Source organism: Ahaetulla prasina, chromosome 4 (genome assembly GCF_028640845.1).
Source record: "Ahaetulla prasina isolate Xishuangbanna chromosome 4, ASM2864084v1, whole genome shotgun sequence".
Lineage (NCBI taxonomy): Eukaryota > Metazoa > Chordata > Lepidosauria > Squamata > Colubridae > Ahaetulla > Ahaetulla prasina.
This window is the reverse complement of record NC_080542.1, coordinates 5,402,891-5,430,038: the sequence shown is the minus strand read 5'-3', so window position 1 is coordinate 5,430,038 and position 27,148 is coordinate 5,402,891. Positions and strand designations below refer to the sequence as shown.

General features: G+C 46.0%; 1 protein-coding gene across 1 annotated transcript in view; it reads right to left on the bottom strand.

Moving 5' to 3' along the window:
* Window positions 1-27,148, bottom strand: part of LOC131198695 (myosin-6-like) — a 98,526-nt gene that overhangs the window by 52,810 nt on the left and 18,568 nt on the right. The window contains exons 10-18 of the mRNA XM_058183607.1: window positions 24,137-24,235; window positions 22,662-22,765; window positions 22,408-22,546; window positions 20,966-21,084; window positions 6,879-7,028; window positions 6,596-6,766; window positions 5,885-6,194; window positions 3,173-3,246; window positions 1,090-1,177 (exon numbers count right to left, since the gene is read on the bottom strand). Of these exons, the coding sequence (XP_058039590.1) occupies window positions 1,090-1,177; window positions 3,173-3,246; window positions 5,885-6,194; window positions 6,596-6,766; window positions 6,879-7,028; window positions 20,966-21,084; window positions 22,408-22,546; window positions 22,662-22,765; window positions 24,137-24,235 (1,254 nt within the window). The remainder of the gene's footprint in view (window positions 1-1,089; window positions 1,178-3,172; window positions 3,247-5,884; window positions 6,195-6,595; window positions 6,767-6,878; window positions 7,029-20,965; window positions 21,085-22,407; window positions 22,547-22,661; window positions 22,766-24,136; window positions 24,236-27,148) is intronic.

Below are 27,148 nucleotides of genomic sequence, written 5' to 3'. Positions count from 1 at the left end.
AACAGAGACAGGAGAGAGAGACACACACAGAGAGAGAGAGAGAGACAGAGGCAGGAGAGACAGAGACAGAGACAGGAGAGAGAGAGACACAGAGAGAGACACAGAGAGAGACAGAGACAGAAACAGAGACAGGAGAGAGAGAGACACACAGAGAGAGACAGAGAGACAGAGGCAGGAGAGACAGAGACAGAGACAGGAGAGAGCGAGAGACACAGAGAGAGACAGAGAGACAGAGACAGAAACAGAGACACAGAGAGAGACAGAGACAGGAGAGAGAGAGACAGAGACAGAAACAGAGACAGGAGAGAGACACACACACACACACAGAGAGACAGAGAGACAGAGACAGAAACAGAGAGACAGAGACAGAAACAGAGACAGGAGAGAGAGACACACACATACACAGAGAGACAGAGAGACAGAGACAGAAACAGAGAGACACAGAGAGAGACAGAGACAGGAGAGACAGAGACAGAGACAGCAGAGAGAGAGAGACACACACACACACAGACAGAGAGACAGAGACAGAAACAGAGAGACACAGAGAGAGAGAGACACAGGAGAGACAGAGCAGAGAAAAAGAGACAGGAGAGACAGAGACAGAAGAGAGACAGAGACAGAGACACACAGACAGAGAGAGACAGAGAGACAGAGAGAGAGACAGGAGAGACAGAGACAGACAGACACAGAGAGAAACAGAGACAGAGACAAAGAGACAAGAGGGACAGAGACAGAGAGAGAGAGACCGGAGAGAGAGACAGAGACAGGAGAGAGACAGAGAGAGAGAGAGACAAAGAGACATAAACAGAGAGACAGAGAGAGGAGGGAGAGAGACAGAGAGAGAGAGACAAGAGAGAGCGAGAGGGAGTGAGAGAGAGCAAGAGAGAGAAAACTTCCCTTTTCTGTTCTCTTCCTGGTGTTTTAGCTTGCCATTAAGCAGGAAATGCAGAAGATGAGCAGCAGTGTCATTCCCAGCTGAGTCCAGCAAACCGGCTGAAGGAATCTTGTGTGCGAGAGTTCCCCAGGCTGAATGCCTGGCTGCCCCACCCCCTCAGCTTTGGAATCCCTTTGGTTCCCCCACTAGATTACCAGGGGCCTTTCGCTCGTTGGGGATGATGCACCGCACAAAATGAGGGTGGGTGGTCTTGAGGTTGGCCATCAATTTGTTGAGGTTCTCCTGCCGGAGGAAAAGAAGAGAAGGGAGAGGGAAAGGGAAGAAGGAAGGAAGGAAGGAGAGAGAGAGGAGGAAAGGAAAGACAGAGGGAGGAAGGCAAAAGGAGAAGAGGTGGGAGGGAGGAAAGAAGGAGGGAGGGAAGGCGAGAGGAGAGAGAGACGGGGCAGAGAGAGAGGAGGAGGGAGGAAGAAAGGAGGGAGGAAGGAGGAAGGAAGGAGAGAGAGAAGAGAGAGAGAGAGAAGGAGGAGAGGAGAGATAGAGGGATGGAGAAAGGGAGAGAAGGAAGAAAGAAAGGAAGGAAAGAGAAAGAGGAGAGATGGATAGAGGGAAGTAAGATGGGAAGAAGGAAGGAAGGAGACAGGAGGAGAGATAGAAGCAGAGAGGAAGGAAGGAAGAAAGGAGAGAATAGAAGAGGAAAAAGAGGAAAAAGAGAAGGAACGGAATGGAGGAGAGAGGAGAGGAGGGAGGAAGAGAAGTAAGAAGAGAAGAGAGAGAGGGAGGGAGGAAGAAAGGGAGGGAGGAGGGAAGGAAAAGCAGAGGAGAAGAGGAGAGAGAGAAGGAACAGAGAGTGGGAGTGGAGAAGAGAGGAGAGGAGGAGGAAAGAAGGAAGGAAGGTGAGAAGAGGGAGATAATGGGAAAGAGGAAGGAAGGAGAGAATAGAAGAGGAAAGAGAAAGGAAGAGAGGAGGAGAGAGATGAGAGGAGGAGGAAGAGAAGTAAGGAGAGAAGAGAGAGAGGAGGAGGAAGAGAGAGGAGGAGGAGGAAAAGCAGAGGAGAAGAGAGAGAGAAGGAACAGAGGTGGGAGGGAGAAGAGAGGAGAGAGAGAGGAAAAGCAGGAAGGAAGGTGAGAAGAGGGAGATAATGGGAAAGAGGAAGGAAGGAAGGAGAGAATAGAAGAGGAAAGAGAAAAGGAAGAGAGGGAGGGAGAGGAGATGAGAGGAGGGAGGGAAAGAAGAAAGGAAGGGAGGAGGGAGAAGGAGAGGAAGGCAGAAAGGAAGGGAGGGAAAGAAGGAAGAAAGGAAGGAAGGAAAGAACGAAGGAAGGAGAGAGGAGGAGGAGAGGGAGAGAGAAATATTCATTGTGTTTCTCCTTGCAAACCCTAGTAAGGTAGAAACCAACATTTGGCCACGAAGCTACGTGGCCCTCAACTCCCAGAATCCCCCCAGTCAGCACGCCAAGTTCGGACAACATTGCGACACAACAACATCCCCAAACCCCAGCTGTGGGTCCTAACTGTTGTGCCTCGTCCTCCCTCCTCTCCTCAGCCGGGCCCCTCCTGTCTACACCCGGGCCTGTTATCAGACTTCGAGTCTGATAATGAAAATGAACGGCCTGTCATGCCTCCAGCCCCCGGCCCTGGCCCCATGCCCGGAGAGGATGTCAGGAGTGAACAGACAAGCCCGATAACCTTCACTCCTACAGCGTGTGAGCAGGAAGCCAGCCACGTGCTGGAATTATTGACAGCAGATCCAGCTGAAGAGAATTCAAAGTGGGAGGATCCTCGCTTCTGGAGATCTTAGAGGCGACGCCAGCAGAAGGAAGGGAGGGGCAGGCCTGGATAAATGCTGAGTCATGGAGCCACACTCCACAACCTATATAAAGGACCTGCTTTTGGCATTCCAACCTTGAGTCAAGCAAAGTCTTCTCTAGTTTGCTGATATTGGACCCTATTGCTGAAGTCACAACTTGGACTCCTGCCTGCACTGAGAAACCTCAAAGGACTTTGACAAGCTGCAGAGGCTTCGTTGCCAAGTTTGATACGGACTTCCTTGACCCGGTCGTCGGAGGTGGAATGGGACATGACACTGACCCTCTGCCCCCAGGAGGTCCTCTGTTCCTCAGAAAGGAGATGATGGACCTCCGGGAGAGGCCTCCAAGCTTCTGAGTTCTCCCCCAACTGTCAGGATTGTCCCCCAGCCCCACGGTTCCCCCACGACTCCCCCCTCGTTGGCGAGCTAGAACCCATCTTTCTCTTCCCCGGGGGGTTCCCGTCTCGTACCCGGTGAAGCGCTGAGACCGTCTGGAAGGAGGAGCCTTTCTTCTTGGACCCTTTGCCCTTCCCGCCTTCTCCGCCTGAAGGAAAGAAGAGAAAGTTGATGGAGGGAGGCCGTTGCAGGACTCTTTCTCATCTGCACACGCACAGGGAGTCCTCGACTTACCGCGATTTGTTTAGCGACCAAAGTTAGCGTGGCCCTGGAAAAAACGATTTTACAAACTTGTCCTCGCCCTTATGATCTTTCCTTTCCTTTTTCTATCTTCCTTTCCTTTCCTTTTTCTATCTTCCTTTCCTTTCCTTTTTCTATCTTCCTTTCCTTTTCTCTCCTTTTCTTCTTTCTTCTCCTTTTTCTATTGTCCTTTCCTTTCTTTCCTTTCCTTTTTCTATCTTCCTTTCCTTTCCTTTCTTTTCCTTTCCTTTCCTTTCTCTCCTTTTCCTCTCCTTTCTTTCCTTTCTTCCTTTCCTTCCTTCCTTTGTCTATCTTCATTTCATTTCTTTCTTTCTCATTTTCCTTCCTTTCCTTTCTTTCCTTCCTTCCTTTTCTATCTTCCTTCCTCCTTTCCTCCTTCCTTCCTCTCCTTTTCTATCATCCTTTCCTTCCTTCCTTCCTCCTTTCCTTCCTTTTCTATCTTCCTTTCTTTCTTTCTTTTCTATTTTCCTTTCCTTTCCTTTCCTTTCTTTTCCTTTTTCTATCTTCTTTTCCTTTCCTTTCCTCTCCTTTCCTTCTTTCTTCTCCTTTTTCTATTGTCCTTTCCTCTCCTTTTTCTATCTTCCTTTCCTTTCCTTTCCCCCATCCCCTCTCCCTTCCCTCCCTCCTTCGCTTTCTCTCTTCTTTCCTTCCTTCCTCATCCCTGATTTATAGCTTTCTAGATTAGACTCCGCCACTTTCTGGTTTGTGTCTCTTCCAGTTGTCCCCTTTGCCTTCTCCAGGACATTTCCAAGATGATGAGGGCCCTCAACTGCAGAAGAGAAGACCCATTGGACCTCAACATTGGAAGCTGGGGAGCAAAGAGCACCCTCATTAACCCAGAACACCAATCACCCCAACTCTTATTTTCCTGAGAGGCATTAATATCGACTCTCCAATTTTTTTTTATTTGCATTTATATCCCGCCCTTCTCCGAAGACTCAGGGCAGCTTACACTATGTTAGCAATAGTCTTCATTCTATTTGTATATTTATATACAAAGTCAACTTATTGCCCCCAACAATCTGGGTCCTCATTTTACCTACCTTATAAAGGATGGAAGGCTGAGTCAACCTTGGGCCTGGTGGGACTAGAACCTGCAGTAATTGCAGGCAGCTGCTGTTAATAACAGACTGCATTAGCAGCCTGAGCCACAGAGGCCCTTACTCCACAGTTGTTCTTATTGGGTATAGTTACAGACTGTACAGTTATAGAGACTAAGCTGATTTTAAATTTAATAACAGCAGTGAGACTTTTGGTTGCACAATACTGGAAGAGAGAAGATTTACCTACGATTGAAGAATGGACACTTAAAGTATCAAATTTAGCAGAAATGGCAAAAATTTCTGCGTATTTGAAAGAACATTCACAAGAAAAATATGTATTGGTGTGGAGAAGTTGGATTGATTATATTCAAAACAAATATCGGACTAAAAAGTATCAGATAGTTTATGAATAACGTTATGAATGACATATATTAATGTATATGTTTAAATGGGAAAGGGGAGTTAAGGGGGTGTTGGAAGAGGGTGGATACTAACCAAAGCATACAAAACATTTGCCAGACCTATTCTTGAATACAGCTCATCCGTCTGGAACCCATAGCACATCTCTGACATTAATACAATCGAATGCGTCCAGAAATATTTTACTAGAAGAGTTCTTCACTCCTCTGAAAACAAAAAAATACCTTATACCACCAGGCTTGAAATCCTGGGTTTAGAAAACTTAGAACTCCACCGACTCCGACATGATCTGTGTTTAACACACAGAATCATCTATTGTAATATCCTTCCTGTAAAAGACTACTTCAGCTTCAATCGCAACAATACAAGAGCAAACAATAGATTTAAACTTAATGTCAACCGTTTCAAACTTGATTGCAGAAAGTATGACTTCTGTAACAGAGTTGTTAATGCCTGGAACTCACTACCTGACTCTATAGTCTCTACTCAAAACCCCAAAATCTTCAACCAAAAACTGTCTACTATTGACCTCACCCCATTCCTAAAAGGACTATAAGGGGCGTCCATAAGAGCACAAAAGTACCTACCGTTCCTGTCCTATTGTTCTCTTCATTATAGTATTATATGCATACTTTTACTTATACTTTTAGTTATATATACTTTTTCTCTCATGATGAATTATTGTTTATGTTGATGATTGTATATACTGTTGTGACAAAATAAAAAAAAAATGAGTTAAGATTTTTCTGGTATTTTAGCTTATGATTGATAGATGTTGTACCCTGCATTCTGTTCTGGGAAGTCTTCGGGGTGGGGGGAGCGGGGGGGAGTGGAAGGAGGGAGGAGGGAGAGGGGAAGTGGAGGGGGGAACAATGGTTTAAAAAAATTTTCTTTGTAAAACTTTTTCAATTAAAAAAATATATATATATCGACTCTCCAAGAGGTCATCAGATGGTGGTTTCTTGGAGCATCTCCACGTCAAAACCATCTTTGGAGACGCAGAAGGTTCAAGCCAGTCGTTAACATAATTCTCTCTTTCCTCTACCCCTCCCCAAATCTCACCCGCTTCGTTACCAGCGTAGCTGGAGAAGAGGGTAGCCAGAAGCTTCAGGGCCGACTTCTGGAAGAGGCCCACCACGGTCTCGTTGAGGGGGTCCTTGTTCTTCTCCAACCACCCGTTGATGTTGTAGTCCACGGTGCCCGCGTAGTGGACCAGGGCAAAATGCGCCTCGGGTTTCCCCTTGGTGTTGCGGGCTTTTCCGAAGTTGGAGGACTTGCCCAGGTGGTTATCGTAGAGTTTCGCCTTGAAGGTCATGTCGCTGGCTTTGGGGAACATGCACTCTTCTTCCAGAATGGACATGATGCCCAGAGGCTGACCCCAAAAGAAGGGAGAGGAAAGAGACAACAATGAAGACAGAAATGCAAATAAAATTAAATTAAATTTAAAAAAAGCTGAGAGGGCGTGCCAGCGTCGCGACAGTACGACGGGTTCTTTGAGGTCTCTTGAAGACCCGTCGATATCTCCGTTGTCCAGGGGTCTCAAGTGACCTAAGTCATCTTGTAGGGACAACAAACAAGAGGAGCACGGACTGACCAGCACAGGGAGATCGCAAACTCTGTGGGGCCTCTTTGGGGCCTCTGTGGGGTCCGAACCGGCTGAATCCCACCCCTGATTGTGTCTTCCAAATAACCCAACTGTTGTTCAGAGAAGCTCATCTGAGACACGTTTCGGAGAACCAACGATAGAAGATTTACCCAATTCCCCCAGCTTACCTTCTCAATGAGGTCAATGCAGGCCTGGAGGTCCATGCCAAAGTCGATGAACACCCATTCGATGCCTTCCTTCTTGTACTCCTCTTGTTCCAGCACGAACATGTGATGGTTGAAGAACTGCTGCAGCTTCTCGTTGGTGAAGTTGATGCAGAGCTGCTCAAAGCTGTTGAACTGGGAGGGGGGAGGGAGAAAACAAAATTATGGACCACCCAAAGTCGACCCGCCGATGTGGGTCACGCGAGTCTCACCCCGCTCTCTGTGGACCTCATTGTGATGGCCTTACGTCGAAGATCTCAAATCCTGCTATGTCCAGCACGCCAATGAAATACTGCCGAGGTTGCTTGGTCTCCAAAGAATTGTTGATTCGGACTACCATCCAGCTGAACATTTTCTCATACACGGACTTGGCCAGGGCCCCGATGGAATAATACACCTGGGTGGGTGGACAGGAGAGATCATGGATTTGCATAGTGAAACTTTAAAATAATGAAAAATTAAAAAAAACAACAATCTGGAACTGAAGACACTCAAAACCGTAGAAATGGTGGTAGACTTTAGGAGAAACCCTTCCATACTTCCACCTCTCACAATACTAGACGACACAGTATCAACAGTAGAAACCTTTAAATTTCTAGGTTCTATCATATCGCAAGATCTAAAATGAACAGCTAACATCAAAAACGTCATTAAAAAAGGACAACAAAGAATGTTCTTTCTGCGCCAACTCAGGAAGCTCAAACTGCCCAAGGAGCTGCTGATTCAGTTCTACAGAGGAATTATTGAGTCTGTCATTTGCACCTCTATAACTGTCTGGTTCGGTTCTGCAACCCAACAAGAAAGACACAGACTTCAGAGGATAATTAGAACTGCAGAAAAAATAATTGCTACCAACCTGCCTTCCATTGAGGACCTGTATACTGCACGAATCAAGAAGAGAGGCGTGAAAATATTTACAGATCCTGGACTGGATCACATCCTGGACATAAACTGTTTCAACTCCTACCCTCAAAACAACACTATAGAGCACTGCACATCAGAACAACTAGACACAAGAACAGTTTTTTCCCAAAGGCCATCACTCTGCTAAACAAATAATTCCCTCAAAACTGTCAAACTATTTACCAAATCTGCACTACTATTAATCTTCTCATCGTTTTCATCACCAATCTCTTTCCACTTATGACTGTATGACTGTAACTTTTTTGCTGGTAATCCTTATGATTTATATTGATATTGATTGACGATCATTTATGTTGTTAATGTTGTACCTTGATGAAGGTATCTTTCTTTTATGTACACTGAGAGCATATGTACCAAGACAAATTCCTTGTGTGTCCAATCACACTTGGCCAAAACAAAATTCTATTCTATTCTATTCTATTCTATTCTATTCTATTCTATTCTATTCTATTCTATTCTATTCTATTCTATTCTATTCTATTCTAATAGAGTTGGAAAGGGACCTTGGAAGTCATCTAGTCTAGGGTAACCTAACTTTTAGATTGTGACTCAACTCCAGCAAAGCTGGTTGAGGAACTCTGGGAGTTGAAGTCCACAAGTCTTAAATTTTTTTTTTATTTCTTTTTGTCACAACAGTATACACAAACAATTGTCATAGATAAAACAACATATTTTGAAGAAAATATATACATATATGTTAAAAAATATGCATCAACTATATCAATTTGATATGATGAGGGGAACAATAGGACAGGAACGGTAGGCACTTTGGTGCTCTTATGCACGCCCCTTATAGCTGCCTATAGTTAACTCCCTATAGTTAACCTCCTATAGTTAACCCCCTATAGTTGCCAAGGTTGGAGACCCCTGATCTAGTCCAACCCCCGGTCCAAGCAGGAGACCCTACACCATTTTGGACAGATGGCAGTCCAGTCTCTTCTTGAAAGCCTCCAGCGATGAAGCTCCCACAACTTTTGAAGACACGCTGTTCTGTTGGTTGATTGCTCTCACCATCAGGATATTTCTCCTCCGTTCCAGGTTGCTTCTCTCCCTGGTTGGTTTCCATCCATCGTTTCCTGCCTTGCATTTTGGCGCTTTGGAAAACAGGTTAACCATCTCGTCTTTGTAGGAGCCCCTCAAAACTACACATACAGACTGGGGAAAACCAGGCTTAGTAGCAGTAGCTGTGAGGGGGATCTTGGAGCCTTAGTGGACGACCAATTAAATGTGAGCCACGGCAGCCAAAAAAGCCAACGCAATCCTAAATTGCATTAACCGAAGGATATAATCCAGATCAAGGGAGGTACTAATACCACTCTATAAAGCCTTAGTAAGACCACACTTAGAGTACTGCATCCAGTTTTGGTTCCCACGCTATAAGCAAGATGTTGAGACTCTGGGAAGAATGCAGAGAAGAGCAACCAGGATGATGAGGGGACTGGAGACTAAAACATACGATAAAGGATTGCAGGAACTGGGCATGGCTAGTCTAGTGAAGAGAAGGACCAGGGCAGACAGGATAGCAGTCTTCCAATATTGAGGGGCTGCCCCAGAGAGGAGGGGATCAAGCTATTTTCCAAAGCACCCAAAGGCCAGACAAGGAACAATGGATGGAAACTGACCAAGGAGAGATTCAACCTGGAAAGAAGGAGAAATTTTCTGACAGTGAGAACAATCCCAAACCTGTGGACCAGAAGTTGCCTTTGGAAGTTGTGGGAGCTTCATCCCTGGAGGCTTTCAAGAAGAAACTGGATTGCCATTTGTCAGAAATGGTGTAGGGTCTCCTGCTTGGGTGGCGGGTTGGACTACATGACCAACAAAGTCCCTTCCAACTCTGTTAATTGGTAAATCTGTAAATATTGGAAGACTGCTATCAGATCTCCCCTAGTCCTTCTCTTCACTAGACTAGCTGTCGTGTCCCACTCCTCCGCTGACGGCTGGGTCCGGGAAATCCGAATCAGGCGTGCCTCTGCAGCTCTGCCCAAAGTCCTAGCAAAGTCCTCAGAGCAGGCAGGAGACCAGTAAGTGACTTCAGCAAGATAAGTTTGACTTTTTGCCTGACTCAGAGACTGCCAGAAAGTAGCTCCTTTATATAGGCCATGGGGTGTGGCACCATGACTCAGCACTCATTAAGGCCTGCCTCCTTCCCTCTGTAGCCTCCGCCTCCAATCTTCTGATGCGAGGGTCACACCAATCAGCTGTTCTTGAGTAAACCTCCTCAGGCTCACCTGCTGTGGAGGAGGGGAGGGGTCTAGCTGTCTGCTTGCCTGGGCATGGAGTCAGGGCTGGGGCAGGGAGATTCTCCTTCTGCAGTTTGTGTGGGCATGGAGCCAGGACTGGGACCGGGAGGCATACATTCCTCAGTGTGCGGGAGCAGGTAAGAAGGCCCCGGCTGCTCTGAGGGCGGGCAAGACACAACACTAGCCATGCCCAGTTCCTGCAACCGTTCTTCATATGTTTTAGCCTCCAGTCCCCTAATCCTCTTTGTTGCTCTTCTCTGCACTCTTTCTAGAATCTCAACATCAATTCCAGACATGAAAGCTGGTTGGGTGACTTGGGGCCAATCACCAAGAGACGGGACTTCTAGTGCCATGTTGGGCATGAAAGTCATCTGGGTGACCTTGGGCCAATCTGGGAGTTCTGGTTCCACATTAGACATGAAAGCTAGTTGGGTGACTTTCAGCCAATCATCAGGAGACAGGGACTTCTAGTCCCATGTTGGGCGTGAAAGCCAGCTGGGTGACCTTGGGCCAATCTGGGAGTTCTAGGTCCACATTAGACATGAAAGCTAGTTGGGTGACTTTCAGCCAATCACCAGGAGACAGGGACTTCTAGTCCCATGTTGGGCATGAAAGCCAGCTGGGTGACCTTGGGCCAGTCTGGGAGTTCTGGTTCCACATTAGACATGAAAACTAGTTGGGTGACTTTCAGCCAATCACCAGGAGACAGGGACTTCTAGTCCCATGTTGGGCGTGAAAGCCAGCTGGGCGTCCTTGAGCCAATCTGGGAATTCTAGTTCCACCTTAGACATGAAAGCTGGTTGGGTGACTTTGGGCCAATCACCAGGATAATAGTAACTTCTAGTGCTGTGTTGGGCATGAAAGCCAGCTGGATGACCGTGGGCCAATCTGGGAGTTCTAGTTCTGCCTTAGACATGAAAGCTGGTTGGGTGACTTTCAGCCAATCGCCAGGAGACAGTGAGTTCTAATCCCGCCTTCAGAATGAAAGCGGGTTGGTTGATTTTGTGCCCATCACCAGGTGATGGTGAGTTTTAGTCCCACCTTAACTATGAAAACTGGCTGGGTGACTGAGCCAGTCATTCTCTCTCAGCCCAGCCCACCTCACAGAGTTGTTGTTGTGGGGGAAATAGGAGAAGGAAGGTGTCTTAGGTACGTTCACCACCTTGAGTTATGTATAAAATATTAATAAAAGTGGTGATTAACAAAATCTAATGTTAAAAAAAAAATCTAATCCATTCTGGAGCTGAGGAATTTTCCTGCTCTATAGCTAAGCTGAAAGGTCATCAGTTCACACATAACTCTTAATTGATCATGGTTTGTTTCTGGCCTAGCCCAACATATGAATCTAGACATCTTGTTAGCTCATGGCTAAGACTTTGATGTGAAACTAGCTATCATGGTTTGTTCTAAAAATCGGGGTTGAAATGAGGGGTTCATGGTGCTCTCTGAGCTTGATTGATTTCTTGCAGATATTTCACGACCCAGTTAGGGAACATCATCGGAGTTAGAAGGGAGTGTGGGTGGAGGCAGAGGAGGAGAAGGAGGAAGAAGAGGAGGAGGAGGAGGACAACGACTGTGGGGTCCTTGGTGCTCTCTGAGCTTGGTTGTTTTCCTGCAGACGTTTCAAGACCCAACTAAGTAATATCATTGAGATTTAGGGAGGAGGAGGAGGAGGAGGAGGAGGAGGAGGAGGAAGAAGAAGAAGAAGAAGGAGAAGAAAGCGACTTCGCTGCCTTCGACATGACCTGAATTTAACTCATAGAATCATCTGTTACAACATCCTTCCTGTCGGAGACTACTTCAGCTTCAATTGCAACAATACATGAGCACACAATAGATTTAAGCTTAATGTGAACCGCTCCAATCTTGACTGCAAAAAATATGACTTCAGTAACAGAGTTGTTAATGCCTGGAATGCACTACCAGACTCTGTGATCTCTTCCCAAAATCCCAAAAGCTTCAACCAAAAACTGTCTACTATTGACCTCACACCATTCCTAAGAGGTCTGTAAGGGGCGTGCATAAGAGCACCAATGGGCCTACCGTTCCTGTCCTTTGATTGTATCCAATTTCATATAGTTATTACATACTTATGATTATATTTATGCTTATATATTGTATAGTCACTTCATGCTTATGCTTATATATACTGTTGTGACAAATAAATAAATAAACAAATAAAGAAAAAGAAGAGGAGGAGGAGGAGGTGGAGGAGGAGAAGGAGGAGGAAGAGGAAGGAGGAGGAGGAGAAGAAGAGGAGGAGGAGGAAGAGGAGGAGGAAGAGGAAGGAGGAGGAGGAGAAGAAGAGGAGGAGGAGGAAGAGGAGGAGGAAGAGGAAGGAGGAGGAGAAGGAGGAGGAGGAGGAGGAAAAGAAGAAGAGGAGGAGGAGGAGGAGGAGGAGGAGGAAGAGGAGAAGGAAGAGGAAGGAGGAGGAGGAAGAAGAAGAGGAAGAGGAGGAGGAAGGGGAGGAGGAAGAGGAAGGAGGAGAAGGAGGAGGAGACGGAGAAGAAAAGGAGAGGGAGGAGGAGGAGGAGGAAGAGGAGGAGGAAGAGGAAGGAGGAGGAGGAAGAGGAAGAGGAAGAGGAGGAGGAAAGAGGAGGAGGAGGAGGAAGAAGGAGGAGGAGGAGAAGAAGAAGAAGGAAGAAGAGGAGGATGAGGAGGAAGGAAGAAGGAAGAGGAAGGAGGAAGAGGAGGAGAGAGGAGGAGGAGAAGAAGAAGAAAAGGAGAGGAAGGAGGAGGAAGAGGAAGAGGAGGAGGAAGAGGAGAAGGAGGAGGAGGAGAAGGAGGAAGAGGAGGAGGAGGAGGAAGAAGAAGAGGAGGAGGAGGAGGAGGAGAAGGAGGAGGAAGAGGAGGAGGAAGAGGAAGGAGAGAAGGAGGAAGAGAGAGGAGGAGGAGGAAGAAGAAGAGGAGGAGAGGAGGAGGAGGAGGAAGAGGAGGAAGAGGAAGGAGGAGGAGGAGGAGGAAGAAGAAGAAGAAGAAGGAGGAGGAGGAGGAGGAGGAGGAGGAGGAGGAAGGAGGAGGAGGAGGAGGAGGGCTGTGGGGTCCTTGGTGCTCTCTGAGCTTGGTTGTTTTACTGTAGATGTTTCAAGACCCAACTAGGTAACATCATCAGTGCTAAAAGGAGGAAGGAGGAGGAGGAGGAGGTGGAGGAGGAGGAGGAAGAGGAGAAGGAAGAGAAGGAAGAGAAGGAAGAAGAAGAGGAAGAGGAGGAGAAGAGGAGGAGGAAGAGGAAGGAGGAGAAGGAGGAGGAGAGGAGAAGAAAAGGAGAGGAGGAGGAGGAGAGAAGAGGAGGAGGAAGAGGAAGGAGGAGGAGGAAGAAGAAGAAGAGGAGGAGAGGAGAAGGAAGAGGAGGAGGAGGAGGAAGAGGAAAGGAGGAGGAGGAAGAAGAAGAAGAAGAGGAGAGGAGGAGGAGGAGGAAGGAAGGAGGAAAAGGAGGAGGAGAAGGAGGAGGAGGAGAAGAAGAAGAAAAAGGGAAGGAGGAGGAAGAGGAAGAGGAAGAAGAGGAAGGAGGAGGAAGGAGGAGGAGGAGGAAGAGGAGGAGGAGAGGAGGAAGAAGAAGAAGAGGAGGAGGAGGAGGAGAAGGAGGAGGAAGAGGAGGAGGAAGAGGAAGGAGGAGGAGGAAGAGAGGAGGAGGAGGAGGAAGAAGAGGAGGAGAGGAGGAGGAGGAGGAGAAGAGGAGGAAAAAGAGGAAGGAGGAGGAGGAGGAGGAGGAAGAAGAAGAAGAAGAGGAGGAGGAGGAGGAGGAGGAGGAGGAGGAGGAAGAGGAGGAGGAGGAGGAGGAGGAGGAGGAGGCTGGGGTCCTTGGTGCTCTGAGCTTGGTTGTTTTACTGTAGATGTTTCAAGACCCAACTAGGTAACATCATCAGTGCTAAAAGGGAGTGTGGGAGGAGGAGGAGGAGGAGGAGGAGGAGGAAGAGGAGAAGGAAGAGGAAGGAGGAGGAGGAAGAAGAAGAGGAAGAGGAGGAGGAAGAGGAGGAGGAAGAGGAAGGAGGAGAAGGAGGAGGAGAGGAGAAGAAAGGAGAGGAGGAGGAGGAGAGAAGAGGAGGAGGAAGAGGAAGGAGGAGGAGGAAGAAGAAGAAGAGGAGGAGAAGGAGAAGGAAGAGGAGGAGGAGGAGGAGGAGGAAAGGAGGAGGAGGAAGAAGAAGAAGAAGAGGAGAGGAGGAGAGGAGGAGGAAGGAAGGAGGAAAAGGAGGAGGAGAAGGAGGAGGAGGAGAAGAAGAAGAAGAAGAGGAAGGAGGAGGAGGAGGAAGAAGGAGGAAGAGGAAGGAGGAGAAGGAGGAGGAGGAGGAAGAGGAGGAGGAGAGGAGGAAGAAGAAGAAGAGGAGGAGGAGGAGGAGAAGGAGGAGGAAGAGGAGGAGGAAGAGGAAGGAGGAGGAGGAAGAGAGGAGGAGGAGGAGGAAGAAGAGGAGGAGAGGAGGAGGAGGAGGAGGAGAAGAGGAGGAAAAAGAGGAAGGAGGAGGAGGAGGAGGAGGAAGAAGAAGAAGAAGAGGAGGAGGAGGAGGAGGAGGAGGAGGAGGTGGTGGTGGAGGAGAAAGAGGAGGAGGAGGAGGAGGAGGGCTGTGGGGTCCTTGGTGCTCTGAGCTTGGTTGTTTTACTGTAGATGTTTCAAGACCCAAGGAGGAGGAGGAGGAGGAGGAGGAGGAGGAGGAAGAGGAGAAGGAAGAGGAAGGAAGAGGAGGAAGAAGAAGAGGAAGAGGAGGAGGAAGAGGAGGAGGAAGAGGAAGGAGGAGAAGGAGGAGGAGAAGGAGGAAGAAAAGGAGAGGAGGAGGAGGAGGAGGAAGAGGAGGAGGAAGAGGAAGAAGGAGGAGGAAGAAGAAGAGGAAGACGAAGGAGAAGAAGGAGGAGGAGGAGGAGGAAGAAAGAGGAGGAGGAAGAGGAAGGAGGAGGAGGAGGAGGAAGAAGAAGAAGAAGAAGAGGAGGATGAGGAGGAGGAAGGAGAGGAGGAAGAGGAAGGAGGAAAAGGAGGAGGAGAAGGAGGAGGAGGAGAAGAAGAAGAAAAGGAGAGGAAGGAGGAGGAAGAGGAAGAGGAGGAGGAAGAGGAGGAGGAGGAGGAGGAGGAGGAGGAAGAGGAGGAGGAGGAGGAGGAAGAAGAAGAAGAGGAGGAGGAGGAGGAGGAGAAGGAGGAGGAAGAGGAGGAGGAAGAGAAAGGAGGAGAAGGAGGAAGAGGGAGGAGGAGGAGGAGGAAGAAGAAGAGGAGGAGAGGGAGGAGGAGGAGGAGGAAGAGGAGGAGGAAGAGGAAGGAGGAGGAGGAGGAAGAAGAAGAAGAAGAAGAAGAGGAGGAGGAGGAGGAGGAGGAGGAGGAGGAGGAGGAGGAGGAGGAGGAGGAGGATGGCTGTGGGATCCTTTGTGCTCTCTGAGCTTGGTTGTTTTCCTGCTGACATTTCAAAACCGAACTAGGGAACATCATCAGTGCTAAAGGGAGTGTGGGAGGAGTAGGAGTAGGAGGGCTGTAGGGTCCTTATTACTCTCTGAGCTTGGTTGTTTTCTTGCAGACATTTTATTACTCAAATAGACAGCATCATCAGGCTAATTAGGTTTCAATGGGTATGAAAACACCTGCGAACAACAGCCAAGCGCAGAGAGAACCAAGGACCCCTCCCAACTCTTAATTTCCCACAATGCCACAGGATCCTGCTCTACCAGAGCCCCTTCCAGTCCTCAAACGGTCCCTGGCATTTCAATCCCCTTTTTATCTTCTGAAAGAACGCCAGAGCCAGATCGGCTCAAACCAATGTTGGTTTATAGCTCCGGCGCAGTCGGGCCGTCGCCTCCCTAAAGCCAATAATCAGGGTTTAAAAATAGCGAACTTCGCCTAATCCTGCAAGCATCCCTTCGTGGTCTGGTACTTCGATCTAAACCAGGGGTCTCCAACCTTGGTCCCTTTATTTATTTATTTATTTATTTATTTATTTATTTATTTATTTATTTATTTATTTATTTATTATTCATACTTTTATACCGCCCTATCTCCCTAGGGACTCAGGGCGGTTTACAGGCATATAAAAACACACATATATACAAAGTAAAACATTAATTAAAAAACTTATTACACAGGCCAAATATTTAAAATAGAGATATAACTAATAAAACCCCCATTTAAAACCAGATTTAAAATTGAAGCATATAAAATTTAAAATTTAAAATTCTAGTCCAGTCCTGTTCTAGTCCAGCTTTGCTGGCTGAGGGTCTCTGGGAGTTGAAGTCCACAAGTCTTAAAGGGACCAAGGTTGGAGATCTCTGATCTAAACCAAATCTGCAAATCCAGCAGAACAACAATCAAATCTATCAGGATTTTACTACGGGATGTAAATAAAGAAAAAAAAGACATAAATCTCATCCTGTGATCAAAGGAATCATGAAATCGAGGCTAACTTTTTTTAAAACCCCGAGCAACCGGGGTTTTTTTGGTTCTTTTTTTTTCTACCAAAATTGGAGAGTGTTTAAGGTAGTCCTCGACTAACCACCACAATGGACTCCAAGATTTCCCGTTGCTAAGCAAAACAGCTTTTCACTGAGGTTTTGCCAGAGTTATTAAGTGAATCACCGCCATTGTTAAGTTAGTAACATGGTTGTTAAGCCAATCGGGTTTCCCGTTGACTTTGCTTGTCGGAAGGCCGCCGAAGGAGAACGCGTGACACACACATACGCACACACACACCGGGGTCACTGTGACCGTCATAAATACGAGTCAGTGGCCGATCGGCTGAATTTTTGATCGCGTGATGGTGGGGGGGTGGCATTCTGCAACGGTCGTAACAGTGTGAAAAATGGTGATCCATTTCTTGGCTTTTAGGGCGGTTGTAACTTTGAACGGTCACTAAATGAATGGTTGTAAGCAGAGGTGACTAGGGACGCGGTGGCTCAGTGGGTAAGACGCTGAGCTTGTCGATCGAAAGGTCGGCAGTTCAGCGGTTCGAATCCCTAGTGCTGCCGTGTAACGGGGTGAGTTCCCGTGACTTGTCCCAGCTTCTGCCAACCTAGCAGTTCGAAAGCAGGTAAAAAATGCAAGTAGAAAAAATAGGGACCACCTTTGGTGGGAAGGTAACGGCGTTCCGTGCGCCTTTGGCGTTTAGTCATGCCGGCCACAGGACCACGGAGACGTCTTCGGACAGCGCTGGCTCTTCAGCTTTGAAACTGGAGATGAGCACCGCCCCCTAGAGTCGGGAACGACTAGCACGTATGTGCGAGGGGAACCTTTACCTTTACCTTTAAGCAGAGGTGGTATTCAGCCGGTTCATGCTGGTTCTACCTTCTCATGGTCTTGCCCACTCACCCTGCCATAAAGAGATCCTATTTAGCCGTTTTTTTGAGGCCGGGCACATGCGCGGAAGGCGAACCGGTGGCAAGAATATGTGAAACCCACCACTGGTTGTAAGTTGAGGACTACCTATAATAGCCCGGGTATCATTTATAGCCATTCCCCCCTCCCTCCCCAGTTTCCAATGTCTGAAAGAAGAAATATCTGAGTAAGATGCCCGTTTTTCAGTTTCCGGCCAATGGAAGAAGGAGATAAAGTTACGGGCTAGGATTGGAAACCTGTTGTGTATTTGTGGCGAGCTTTGTGTTTTTGGTTCCAGCTGTCGCCGTCGTAGCTTGAAGGTCGTCGGTGGGACAGGTGTTTGCTGAGCCTGGCTCCCCACCCGCCCCAAATCCGCAGCTTCAGGCCTTCTGCTCAGCCCGTCATTCCAGAGCGAAAGGAAAAATTCTAAGGCCTTGGCAAGACCACACCTGGGGGAATCCTGCATCCAGTTTTGGTCACCACGATATACAAAAAAAAAGAAGATGCAGAGACGCTGGAAAGAGGGCAGAGAAGAGCAACAAAGATGATTAGGGGACTGGAGGATAAAAGATACGATGAACGGTGGCAGGAATTGGATGGGTCTCATTGAGTGAAAAGAAGGACCAGGGATGACTAGACTAGAGTAGAATAGGAATAGGAATAGGAATAGAAAGAAAGAGGAAGAGGAAGAGGAAGAGGAAGAGGAAGAGGAAGAGGAAGAGAAGAGAAGAGAAGAGAAGAGAAGAGAAGAGAAGAGAAGAGAAGAGAAGAGAAGAATGAAGGATAGGATAGGATAGAATAGGTTACGGAATAAAATAGGTTACAGGAATGGAGTGGTGTGGAATAGAATAGAATAGAATAGAAATAGAATAGAATAGAATAGAATAGAATGGAAAATAGAATAGAATAGAATATAGAAATAGAAATAGAAATAGAATAGAATAGAATAGAATAGAATAGAATAGATTAGAATAGAATAGAATAGAATAGAATAGAATAGAATAGAATAGAATAGAATAGAATAGAAAATATGGAATGGAATGGAATAGAATAGAATAGAATAGAATAGAATAGAATAGAATAGAATAGAATAGAATAGAATAGAATAGAATAGAATAGAAAATATGGAATGGAATGGAATGGAATGGAATGGAATAGAATAGAATAGAATAGAATAGAATAGAATAGAATAGAATAGAATAGAAAATATGGAATGGAATGGAATGGAATAGAATAGAATAGAGTATAGAAATAGAATAGAATAGAATAAATAGAATAGAATAGGATAGAATAGAAAATATGGAATGGAATGGAATGGAACCGAACCGAACCGAACTGAACAGAATAGAACAGAACAGAACAGAACAGAACAGAACAGAACAGAACAGAACAGAGTAACAGAGTTGGAAGGGACCTTGGAGGTCTTCTAGTCCAACCTCCTGCTTAGGCAGGAAACCCTATAACCATTTCAGACAAATGGTTGTCCAATCCCTTCTTAAAAACTTCCAGTGTTGGAGCGTTCACAACTTCTGAAGAACAATTTATTCCACTGTCCAAACTTTCAGGACATTTCTTCTGAGTTCTAGGTTGCTTCTCTCCTTGATTATTTTCCATCCGTCGCTTCTCAGGGTGCCCTCAATGGCTTTGACAGCCTCTTCCAATACAGGTAGCCCTCAACTTACAACGGTTTGCTTAGGGACCATTCCAAGTTGCAAGAGCGCAGGAAAATGTGACTTCTGACTGTTTTTTCATAGGGACGACCTTTGCGGTATCCCCATGCTCACGCAATTAAAATTTAGAAAAAATTTAGATGCTCGGCAAAAATTTAGATGCTCGGCAAGTGATCCATCGTTATGACGGTCGCCGTGGCACAGAGGTCACCTTTTGCGACCTTTACTAACCGAACAGTTGCAAGGATTCACTTAACAACCGTGGCGGGAAAAGTCGGCAAAATGGGGCGAAAACGCATCTCATGTAACAACAGAAAATTTGGGCTCAGTTGCGGTCATACGTCGAGGACCGCCTGTGCTAAATTCTCCCCAGTGCCCCCCTCTTTTGTACTCAGGAAATGCGCCCTTGTAAGAATTGCAAGGCGCACAAGAGAAAGACCCCCATCCCGTCAAAGACCTTGGAGTTTTCATGTCAAATGATCTAAGTGCCAAAGCCCACTGCAACTACATAGCAAAAAAAGCTCTAAGAGTTGTAAACCTAATCTTGCGTAGCTTCTTTTCCAAAAACACCACACTACTAACCAGAGCATATAAAACATTTGCTAGACCAATTCTAGAATACAACTCGCCTGTTTGGAACCCTCACCACATCTCTGACATCAATACAATTAAACGTGTCCAGAAATATTTTACAAGAAGAGTTTTCCATTCCTCTGAAAACAATAGAATACCCTATCCCACCAGACTTGAAATCCTAGGCTTAGAAAACTTGGAACTCCGTCGCCTTCGACAAGACCTAAGTTTAACTCACAGAATCATCTATTGTAATGTCCTTCCTGTCAAAGACTACTTCAGCTTTAATTGCAATAATACTAGAGCAACTAATAGATTTAAACTTAATGTCAACCGCTTCAATCTAGATTGCAGAAAATATGACTTCTGCAACAGAATCATCAGTGCTTGGAACACTTTACCTGACTCTTGTGGTCTCTTCTCATAATCCTAAAAGCTTTATCCAAAAACTTTCTACTATTGACCTCACCCCATTCCTAAGAGGACCATAAGAGGCGTGCATAAGCGCACAAATGTGCCTACCGTTCCTGTCCTATTGTTTTTTTCCCCTTTTCTTCTTCCTATATATATATATATATATGCTTATACCTCCTATATTTACTCATATATGTGTTTATATACTATATAATATTTTTGTATGATACCTACATATATTGTTGTGACAAAATAAATAAATAAATAAATAAATAAATAAATAAATAAATATGTATCGGAATGGAGAATGTGGATTGATTATATTCAAAATAACTATCAGACTAAAAAGTACCAAGTAGCTTATGAGTAAATTTAGGAATTGTATTATACTAGTTTATATGTTTAATCGGGAGAGGAGTTGAGGGTACAAAGGGGGAGGAGTGACTATAGATTATGACTTATGTTGTATTTTAATTTATGATTGTTAATTTTATACCCTGTACTTTGTTCTGGGAAGTCTTGGGGGGGGAAGGGAGTTAGGGAGGGGGGGTGGAAGATGAAGGATTATTAATGTACAGGAATGATTGAAGATACGCAATCAAAAAATAGAGATAATTTGAAATGAAATCGGGGCTGCTCAGCTGCCATTTCAGAAGGGAAGGGAGAGGGAGAGAGGAGTAGAGCGAGCGAAGGAAGAAAGTAGGTAGGAAAGAGAGGTAGAAGAGGGGGAAAGGAGAGGAAGAACGAAGGGGAAAGAGAGAGGGTTAGAAAGGGTGGAGGAAGAGAGGAGTGGGGAAGGAGGAGAGGAAGTAGAAAAGTGAAGGAGAGGAAGGATGGAGAAAGTAGAAGAAGGTAGAGAAGGGAAGAGGAAAGGTTGTGTTAAGAAAGGAAGTGGTAGCTGAGCAGGCCCGAATAAGAAACAAATGAAAGTTAATGATTATATTATTATAATCATTATGTTATTAAAATATTTTTGTTTGTTAAAACTTTTTCAATAAAACAAACAAATAAATAAAAAGTTAATGATTGATGTTGAATAAGAGACTGTACATTGAATATGTTGATGGAAAATGGAAATAAAACTTTTTTTTATAAAAAAAAGAAAAGAAAAGAATTGCAAGGCGGAAGTTCAACAGATGCTGTTTTCTCCATTGGGGCAGCTGTGGGTCAAGTCCAAGGACTTCTCTCTTGGATCTCTTGACCGAGTCTAGGTAGGAGAAGGAAGCAACCTTACCTGTTGGACATTTTGCCCTTTGGTGACATATTCATTGCCAACCTTCACTCGGGGGTGACACAGCCCTTTGACCAAGTCGGCCGAGTTGAGACCCATCAAGTAGGCCGATTTATCTGCGTCTGGAGAATGAAAGAAACGGTTCCAGCAAATTTCACGGGAACATAAACAAGGAAGATTCCCAACCCTGTGAGCAGGAGTTCAATTCTATCGGTGTCGCACCGGTTCGGGTGAACCGGTAGCTCCGACATATCAGCTGGGCCTTGTTGTGTCTGCGCCCCCTGCCAGAAAGTGACTTGGAAAGTGAGGGGGAAGGGCCATCAGGACTTACCTCGGGAGCACCGGCTTCCCTGGCTCAGCTCCAGGAGCCAGAGGCAGGCCAGGTGGAGGAGATAACGAGGCCTCCGTCCCCTGACTCTTTCCCCTCACAGGCCACGCCTCCAGACCCAGCTGATGGCAATCAGGCCTGGCTGGACCCTAGGCTTCGTAGGCAGGAGAGGCAGGAACAACAGAAGCAGGGGTGGGGCAGGCCTAGGAAGTGCTGAGTCATGGAGCCACACCCCACAGGATATAAAAAGCAGCGAGAGCTGCTGTGCCTCTTCGTAGCAGGCAAATCAACTGCTTAACTAAGAGCTGAAGTACTGTTTGTTCCTGGGTGACTCATCAGCATCAAGGGAGATAACAGAGACACTTGGCAGACGCTCGCTAGTTTGCTGCCAGTGCTGATAGTGCCAGCTAATTAAGCCATCGCTCGGACGGAGGCGAGGGGGGACAGAACAGGCCTGCCCATGCGCCTGCCCGCCTTGCGTTTTACCTTTATCTTCGCAGCTGATTAGCGTGGCAGAGCAGATTGTTGTGCCTCAGCTGTTTTAATTCCCTAGCACTAATGCAGAAGGTAACTTTGTGTTGAACTGTGCACATGCGCGCAACGCATGATCACCGAACCGGTTGTCAAAGTGGACGGATCCCACCACTGCCTGTAAGATATTCCTCTTCTGATGTTTTCTTCCTTCCATAGAAGTCGTCTTCTTCCGTGACACTCAGAAGAGACCTTCACTATCTATCTTCCTCCAAAAATTTTTCCCTCTACCCCTGAAATTCCCAACCACCAATGGAATTCTGCAACCAGTAGACCAGCACAACTGGAAGAGAACGTTGAGGAAGATCCTTTCATACCATCTACAGGTACTTCTCCAGTCGCTTTTACCTTTATCCTAGGGTCCATTGCTTTCTCACTGTTAGACATGGTGTTTATATATAACAGTCACCATGTGCTTTACTGCTTAACTGTTTAACTGTAACAGGAAACGGAAAATTCTACTTAGAATAAAAGAGCATATAGGATATACCACAGATCCAAGCTTGTAAAAACTGCCATCTACTGGTTGAATATCGCTGTAGTTGTTGCATAGAAATACATTCCAACAATGAATTCCAACACTCACCCTCAGTCCCATCAGGCTCAGCCTGTTCTTCACGCTGCTTCTGCTTGAACTTCATGTTCCCGTAGTGCATGATGGCGCCCGTCAGCTTGTAGACACCCACTTTTTCCTCAGGGGTGAAGCCCAGAACGTCAAAGGCACTCTGTGTGGAAAAGAGGTGGGTGAGTAGAAAGAGACAATGTCCATGAAATGTGAAGAAGATGTAGGGTGCTACCCATTCCTGAAAAGTTGGTGAACCTCAACCCAAAGTCACTTACATCGGTAGCCATTAGCTCTTCGGAGTCATCGATGGAGGCTACCGTTACTTCTCCTTGGGAGACGTAGTGGTAGTCGTAAGGGTTGTTGGTGACCAACAGGAGATCTGTTAGGAGCGGATGGGAGGAAAAGCGAAGTTATGAGATGAGCTTATTCATAATACAGGCAGTCCTCAATTTACGACCACAATGGAAGAGGCTGTCGTGTCCCACTCCTCCGCTGACGGCCGGGTCAGGGAAATCCGAATCCAGCGTGCCTCTGCAGCTCTGCCAAAGTCCTAGCAAAGTCCTCAGGGCAGGCAGGAGACCAGAAAGTGACTTCAGCAAGATATGTTTAGACTTTGCCTGACTCAGAGAATGCCAGAAAGCAGGTCCTTTATATAGGCCATGGGGTGTGGCTCCATGACTCAGCACTTATCCAGGCCTGCCCCTCCCTTCCTTCTGTTGCCTCCGTCTATCAAGTCTTCTGACGCGAGGGTCACTCCAGTCTGCAGCTGTTGGCAATTGACTCCTCAGGCTCACATGCTGTGGAGGAGGGGGAGGGGTCTAGTTGCTCCGTTTGCCTGGGCATGGAGCCAGAGCTGGGGGCTGGAGATACTTCCTCCTCTTCAGCCTGTCTGGGCATGGAGCCAGGGCTGGGGCCGGGAGGCATACTAGGACATTCCTCCATGTTCGGAAGCAGATAAGAAGGCCCCGGCTGTGGTGAGATCGGACGAGACACAACAGAGGCCAACATTTCTGTTGTGAAGTGCCCCTTTTTTACCGCCTTCCTTGCTGCGGTTGATAACAGTGTTAGTCACCCAGTTGTTAAGTGTGAATTGACTGCGCTCATCCGAAGGTCGCAAAAAAGGGGATGCTTCTGCAACCGTCGTAAATAGGAGTCAGTTGCCAAGCAGCCAAATTTTGAACACGTGACCATCGGGGACATTGCAACGTTCGTAAGTGTGAAAAAGTGTGAGTCCCGTTCTTCAGTACTTTTTGTAAGTTTTGAACAGTTACTAAATGCAGGGATGGGATTCAAAACTTTTAGCAACCGGTTCTTTGCCCGGTTGCTGGGTCTCCTGTACCATGGAGGGGGGAACTTTTCACCCTCTCCAAACTCTGGTGGCTTTCTTCAAAAACGGCCTCCCCCGGGCTCTGGAGACCCTCCGAAGGCTAGAAATGGGCCCATTTCTGGACTTCCAGAACTTCCGGGAGACCCGTTTTTCACCCTCCCATAGCCTTTGTGTGGGCCCTACACTTACCTGGCATCTAAAACGGGCCACATGGAGACACCTGGGAGGGGCGGGGCAGGGTATGGTGGGCGGGGCCAGCCAATCCTTGCAACTACCGGTTCGGCGAATCGGATGTAAAATTAGCATCCAGTTTTCTCGAACCGGCTGAATCCCACCCCTGACTAAATAGATGTTTGTAAATCTGTAAACATCTTCCTTCTATCCACCCTCCCCCCCCCACCCCAAAACCCATATAAAACTTGCCCAGAAGTTCTGGCTTCTTGTTGGACAAGATCTGGTAGAAGATGTGGTAATTTCTCTCAGATTTCAGCTGAAAAATCACCCGAGACTTCTCTAAGAGATCTATTTAAAAAAGGAGAGAGAATAAAGACATATAACAGAGGCTACGTAAACATGAGAAGAAGAAGGAGAAGGAGAAGGAGAAGGAGAAGGAGAAGGAGGAGGAGGAGGAGGAGGAGGAGGAGGAGGAGGAGAAGAAGAAGAAGAAGAAGAAGAAGAAGAAGAAGAAGAAGAAGAAGAAGAAGAAGAAGAAGAAGAAGAAGAAGAAGAAGAAGAAGAAGAAGAAGAAGAAGAAAAGGTCTGTGGGGTCTTTGGTGCTCTCTGAGCTTGCTTGTTTTCTTGCAAACGTTTCATGACCCAACTAGGGAACATCATCAGTGCTAGAAGGGAGTGGGGATTTAGGGGGGAGGAGGAGGAGGAGGAGAAGGAGAAAGAGAAGGAGAAGGAGAAGGAGAAGGAGAAAAGAAGAAGAAGAAGAAGAAGAGGGGGAGGGGGAGGAGGAGGAGGGACGGCTGTGGGGTCCTTGATGCTCTCTGAGCTGGGTGGTTTTCTTGCAGACGTTTCATGACCCAACTAGGGAACATCATCAATGCTAGAAGGGAGAGGAGGAGGAGCAGGAGGAGGAGGAGGAGGAGGAGAAGAAGAAGAGGAGGAGGAAGAGGAGGAGAAGAAGAAGAAGGAGAGGAGGAGGAGAGGAAGAGGAAGAGGGAGAGGGTGAAGAAGAAGAAGAAGAAGAAGAAGAAGAAGAAGAAGAAGAAGAAGAAGAAGAAGAAGAAGAAGAAGAAGAAGAAGAAGAAGAAGGAAAAAAAACCCCAAAGACAAATGATATTGGAATCAGATACAAAGAAGTGGTCCTTTAAAAAAAAAAAAGGAAACATCTGTCAACAGAAGTGCCCAACCGATGGATGAAAAATTTAAAGAAGGAAGCAAAAGGTTGGATGGAAAGATGGACAGATGAGCAATTAATTAGGGTTTTATTGAGTTCAAGGTGATTCCTGCTAGCTGGTTCTCCTCATCTTAATCGTCTCTGGGGATAATTTATAGCCCTTCCGGTCACCTAGCTGTCCTCATCCATCCATCTTCTCTGCTGTCTTTCTGCTTCTTCTTCCGAGTCTTTACTTTTTCTAGTGTGTAAATCGGTTTTGCTCAGCTAGACCCGGTTTGTCCCAAAGGTGCTCCCCCCCCCCTCCCAAGAATCAACTGGACTTTCTGATTTTTCTTTGAAGGCGTTTCGCTTCTCATCCAAGAAGCTTCTTCCCTTTTGACTGGATGGTGGTGGGAGATAAGGATTTCGTTTCACAGCTGAAGAAGCATAGAATACAAATAGAAATAGAAACAACAGAAGTAGAAAAAAAAATAGAAATAGAAAAAGAAATAGAAATTAAAATCGAAATCGAAACAGAAATAGAAATAATAGAAGTAGAAATAGAAAAAGAATTAGAAAAAGAAAAACAATTAGAAATAAAAATAATAGAAGTAGAAACAGAAATAGAAAAAGAAATAGAAAAAGAAACAGAAACAGAAATAGAATTAGAAACAGAAATAATAGAAGTGGAAATAGAAATAGAAAAAGAAATAGAAAAAGAAAAAGAAATAGAAAAAGAAATAGAAAAAGAATTAGAAAAAGAATTAGAAATAGAAATAATAGAAGTAAAATAGAAATAGAAGAAGAAAAAGAAATAGAAATAGAAAAAGAATTAGAAAAAGAAAAAGAATTAGAAATAGAAATAATAGAAGCAGAAATAGAAATAGAAAAAGAATTAGAAAAAGAAAAAGAATTAGAAATAGAAATAATAGAAGTAGAAATAGACAAAGAAAAAGAATTAGAAAAAGAAAAAGAATTAGAAATAGAAATAATAGAAGTAGAAATAGAAATAGAAATAGAAATAGAACGGAACGGAACAGAACAGAACAGAACAGAACAGAACAGAACAGAACAGAATAGAATAGAATAGAATAGAATAGAATAGAGCTGGGAGGGACCTTGGAGGTCTTCTAGTCCAGCCCTCTGCTCAAGCAGGAAATCCTATACCATTTCAGATAAGTGGCTGTCAAGTCTCTTCTTAAAAATCTGCAGGGATGGAGCACCCACAACTTCTGGTGGCAAGCTGTTCCGCTGGTTAATTGTCCTCACTGTTAGGAAGTTTCTCCTTAATTCCAGGCTGTTTCTCTCTTTCGATTAGTTTCCAACCATTGTTTCTTGTCCTGCCTTCTGGTGTTTTGGAGAATAATTTGACCTCCCTCTTCTTTGGGGGCCGCCCCTCCAATACCGGAATACTGCTATTATGTGTCCCCCCCATCTAATTCTTCTTTTCTTTAAACTAGCCAGACCCAAAACTTGTGGCCATTCTTCATATGTTTTTAGTCTCCAGGCCTTTGATCATCTTAGTTGCTCTTCTCTGAACTTTTTCTCAACATCTGTTTTGTCATACGGCGACCAAAATTAGTTGCAGTAGTCCAGGTGTGGTCTTACTAGTGTCGGAAGAAATGTCCATCTGGTTCAGCTCCAAATGGGGAGAAAAACATTGGAAACGTGGATGCTGATTGGAAAGATGGTTTACTGGCGAACAGGCCTGCAATGGGTTTGGAGGTCCTGGATAGCTGACCACATGGAGTGGAGTGTGAGTGTTTGTTATACCCTTTCTTGGGCTTTGCCCTTGAGCTTCCTGTTCCTGTGGCAAGGACATGTATTCTATTGGTTGCTATCAGACTCCCACGGGGCTATGCAGGGGTCACACAGCTAACTTTGTAAGTTTTTGGAGTCAAGCTTGGTTGGGGCTGATGCAATGCGGTTTATATTGAATGGCTTTGCCATCAAGGATAAGCCAGGGGTGGGCTTCAAAAATTTTAGCAAGGGGTTCTCTGCCCATTTGCTGGGTGGGTGTGGTCATGGTGGGCGTGGCCTAGTCGGCCTCCTGCACCATGGTGGAGAGGGTGTTTTTGCCCTCCCCGGGCTCCGGAGGCCCTCCAGAACCT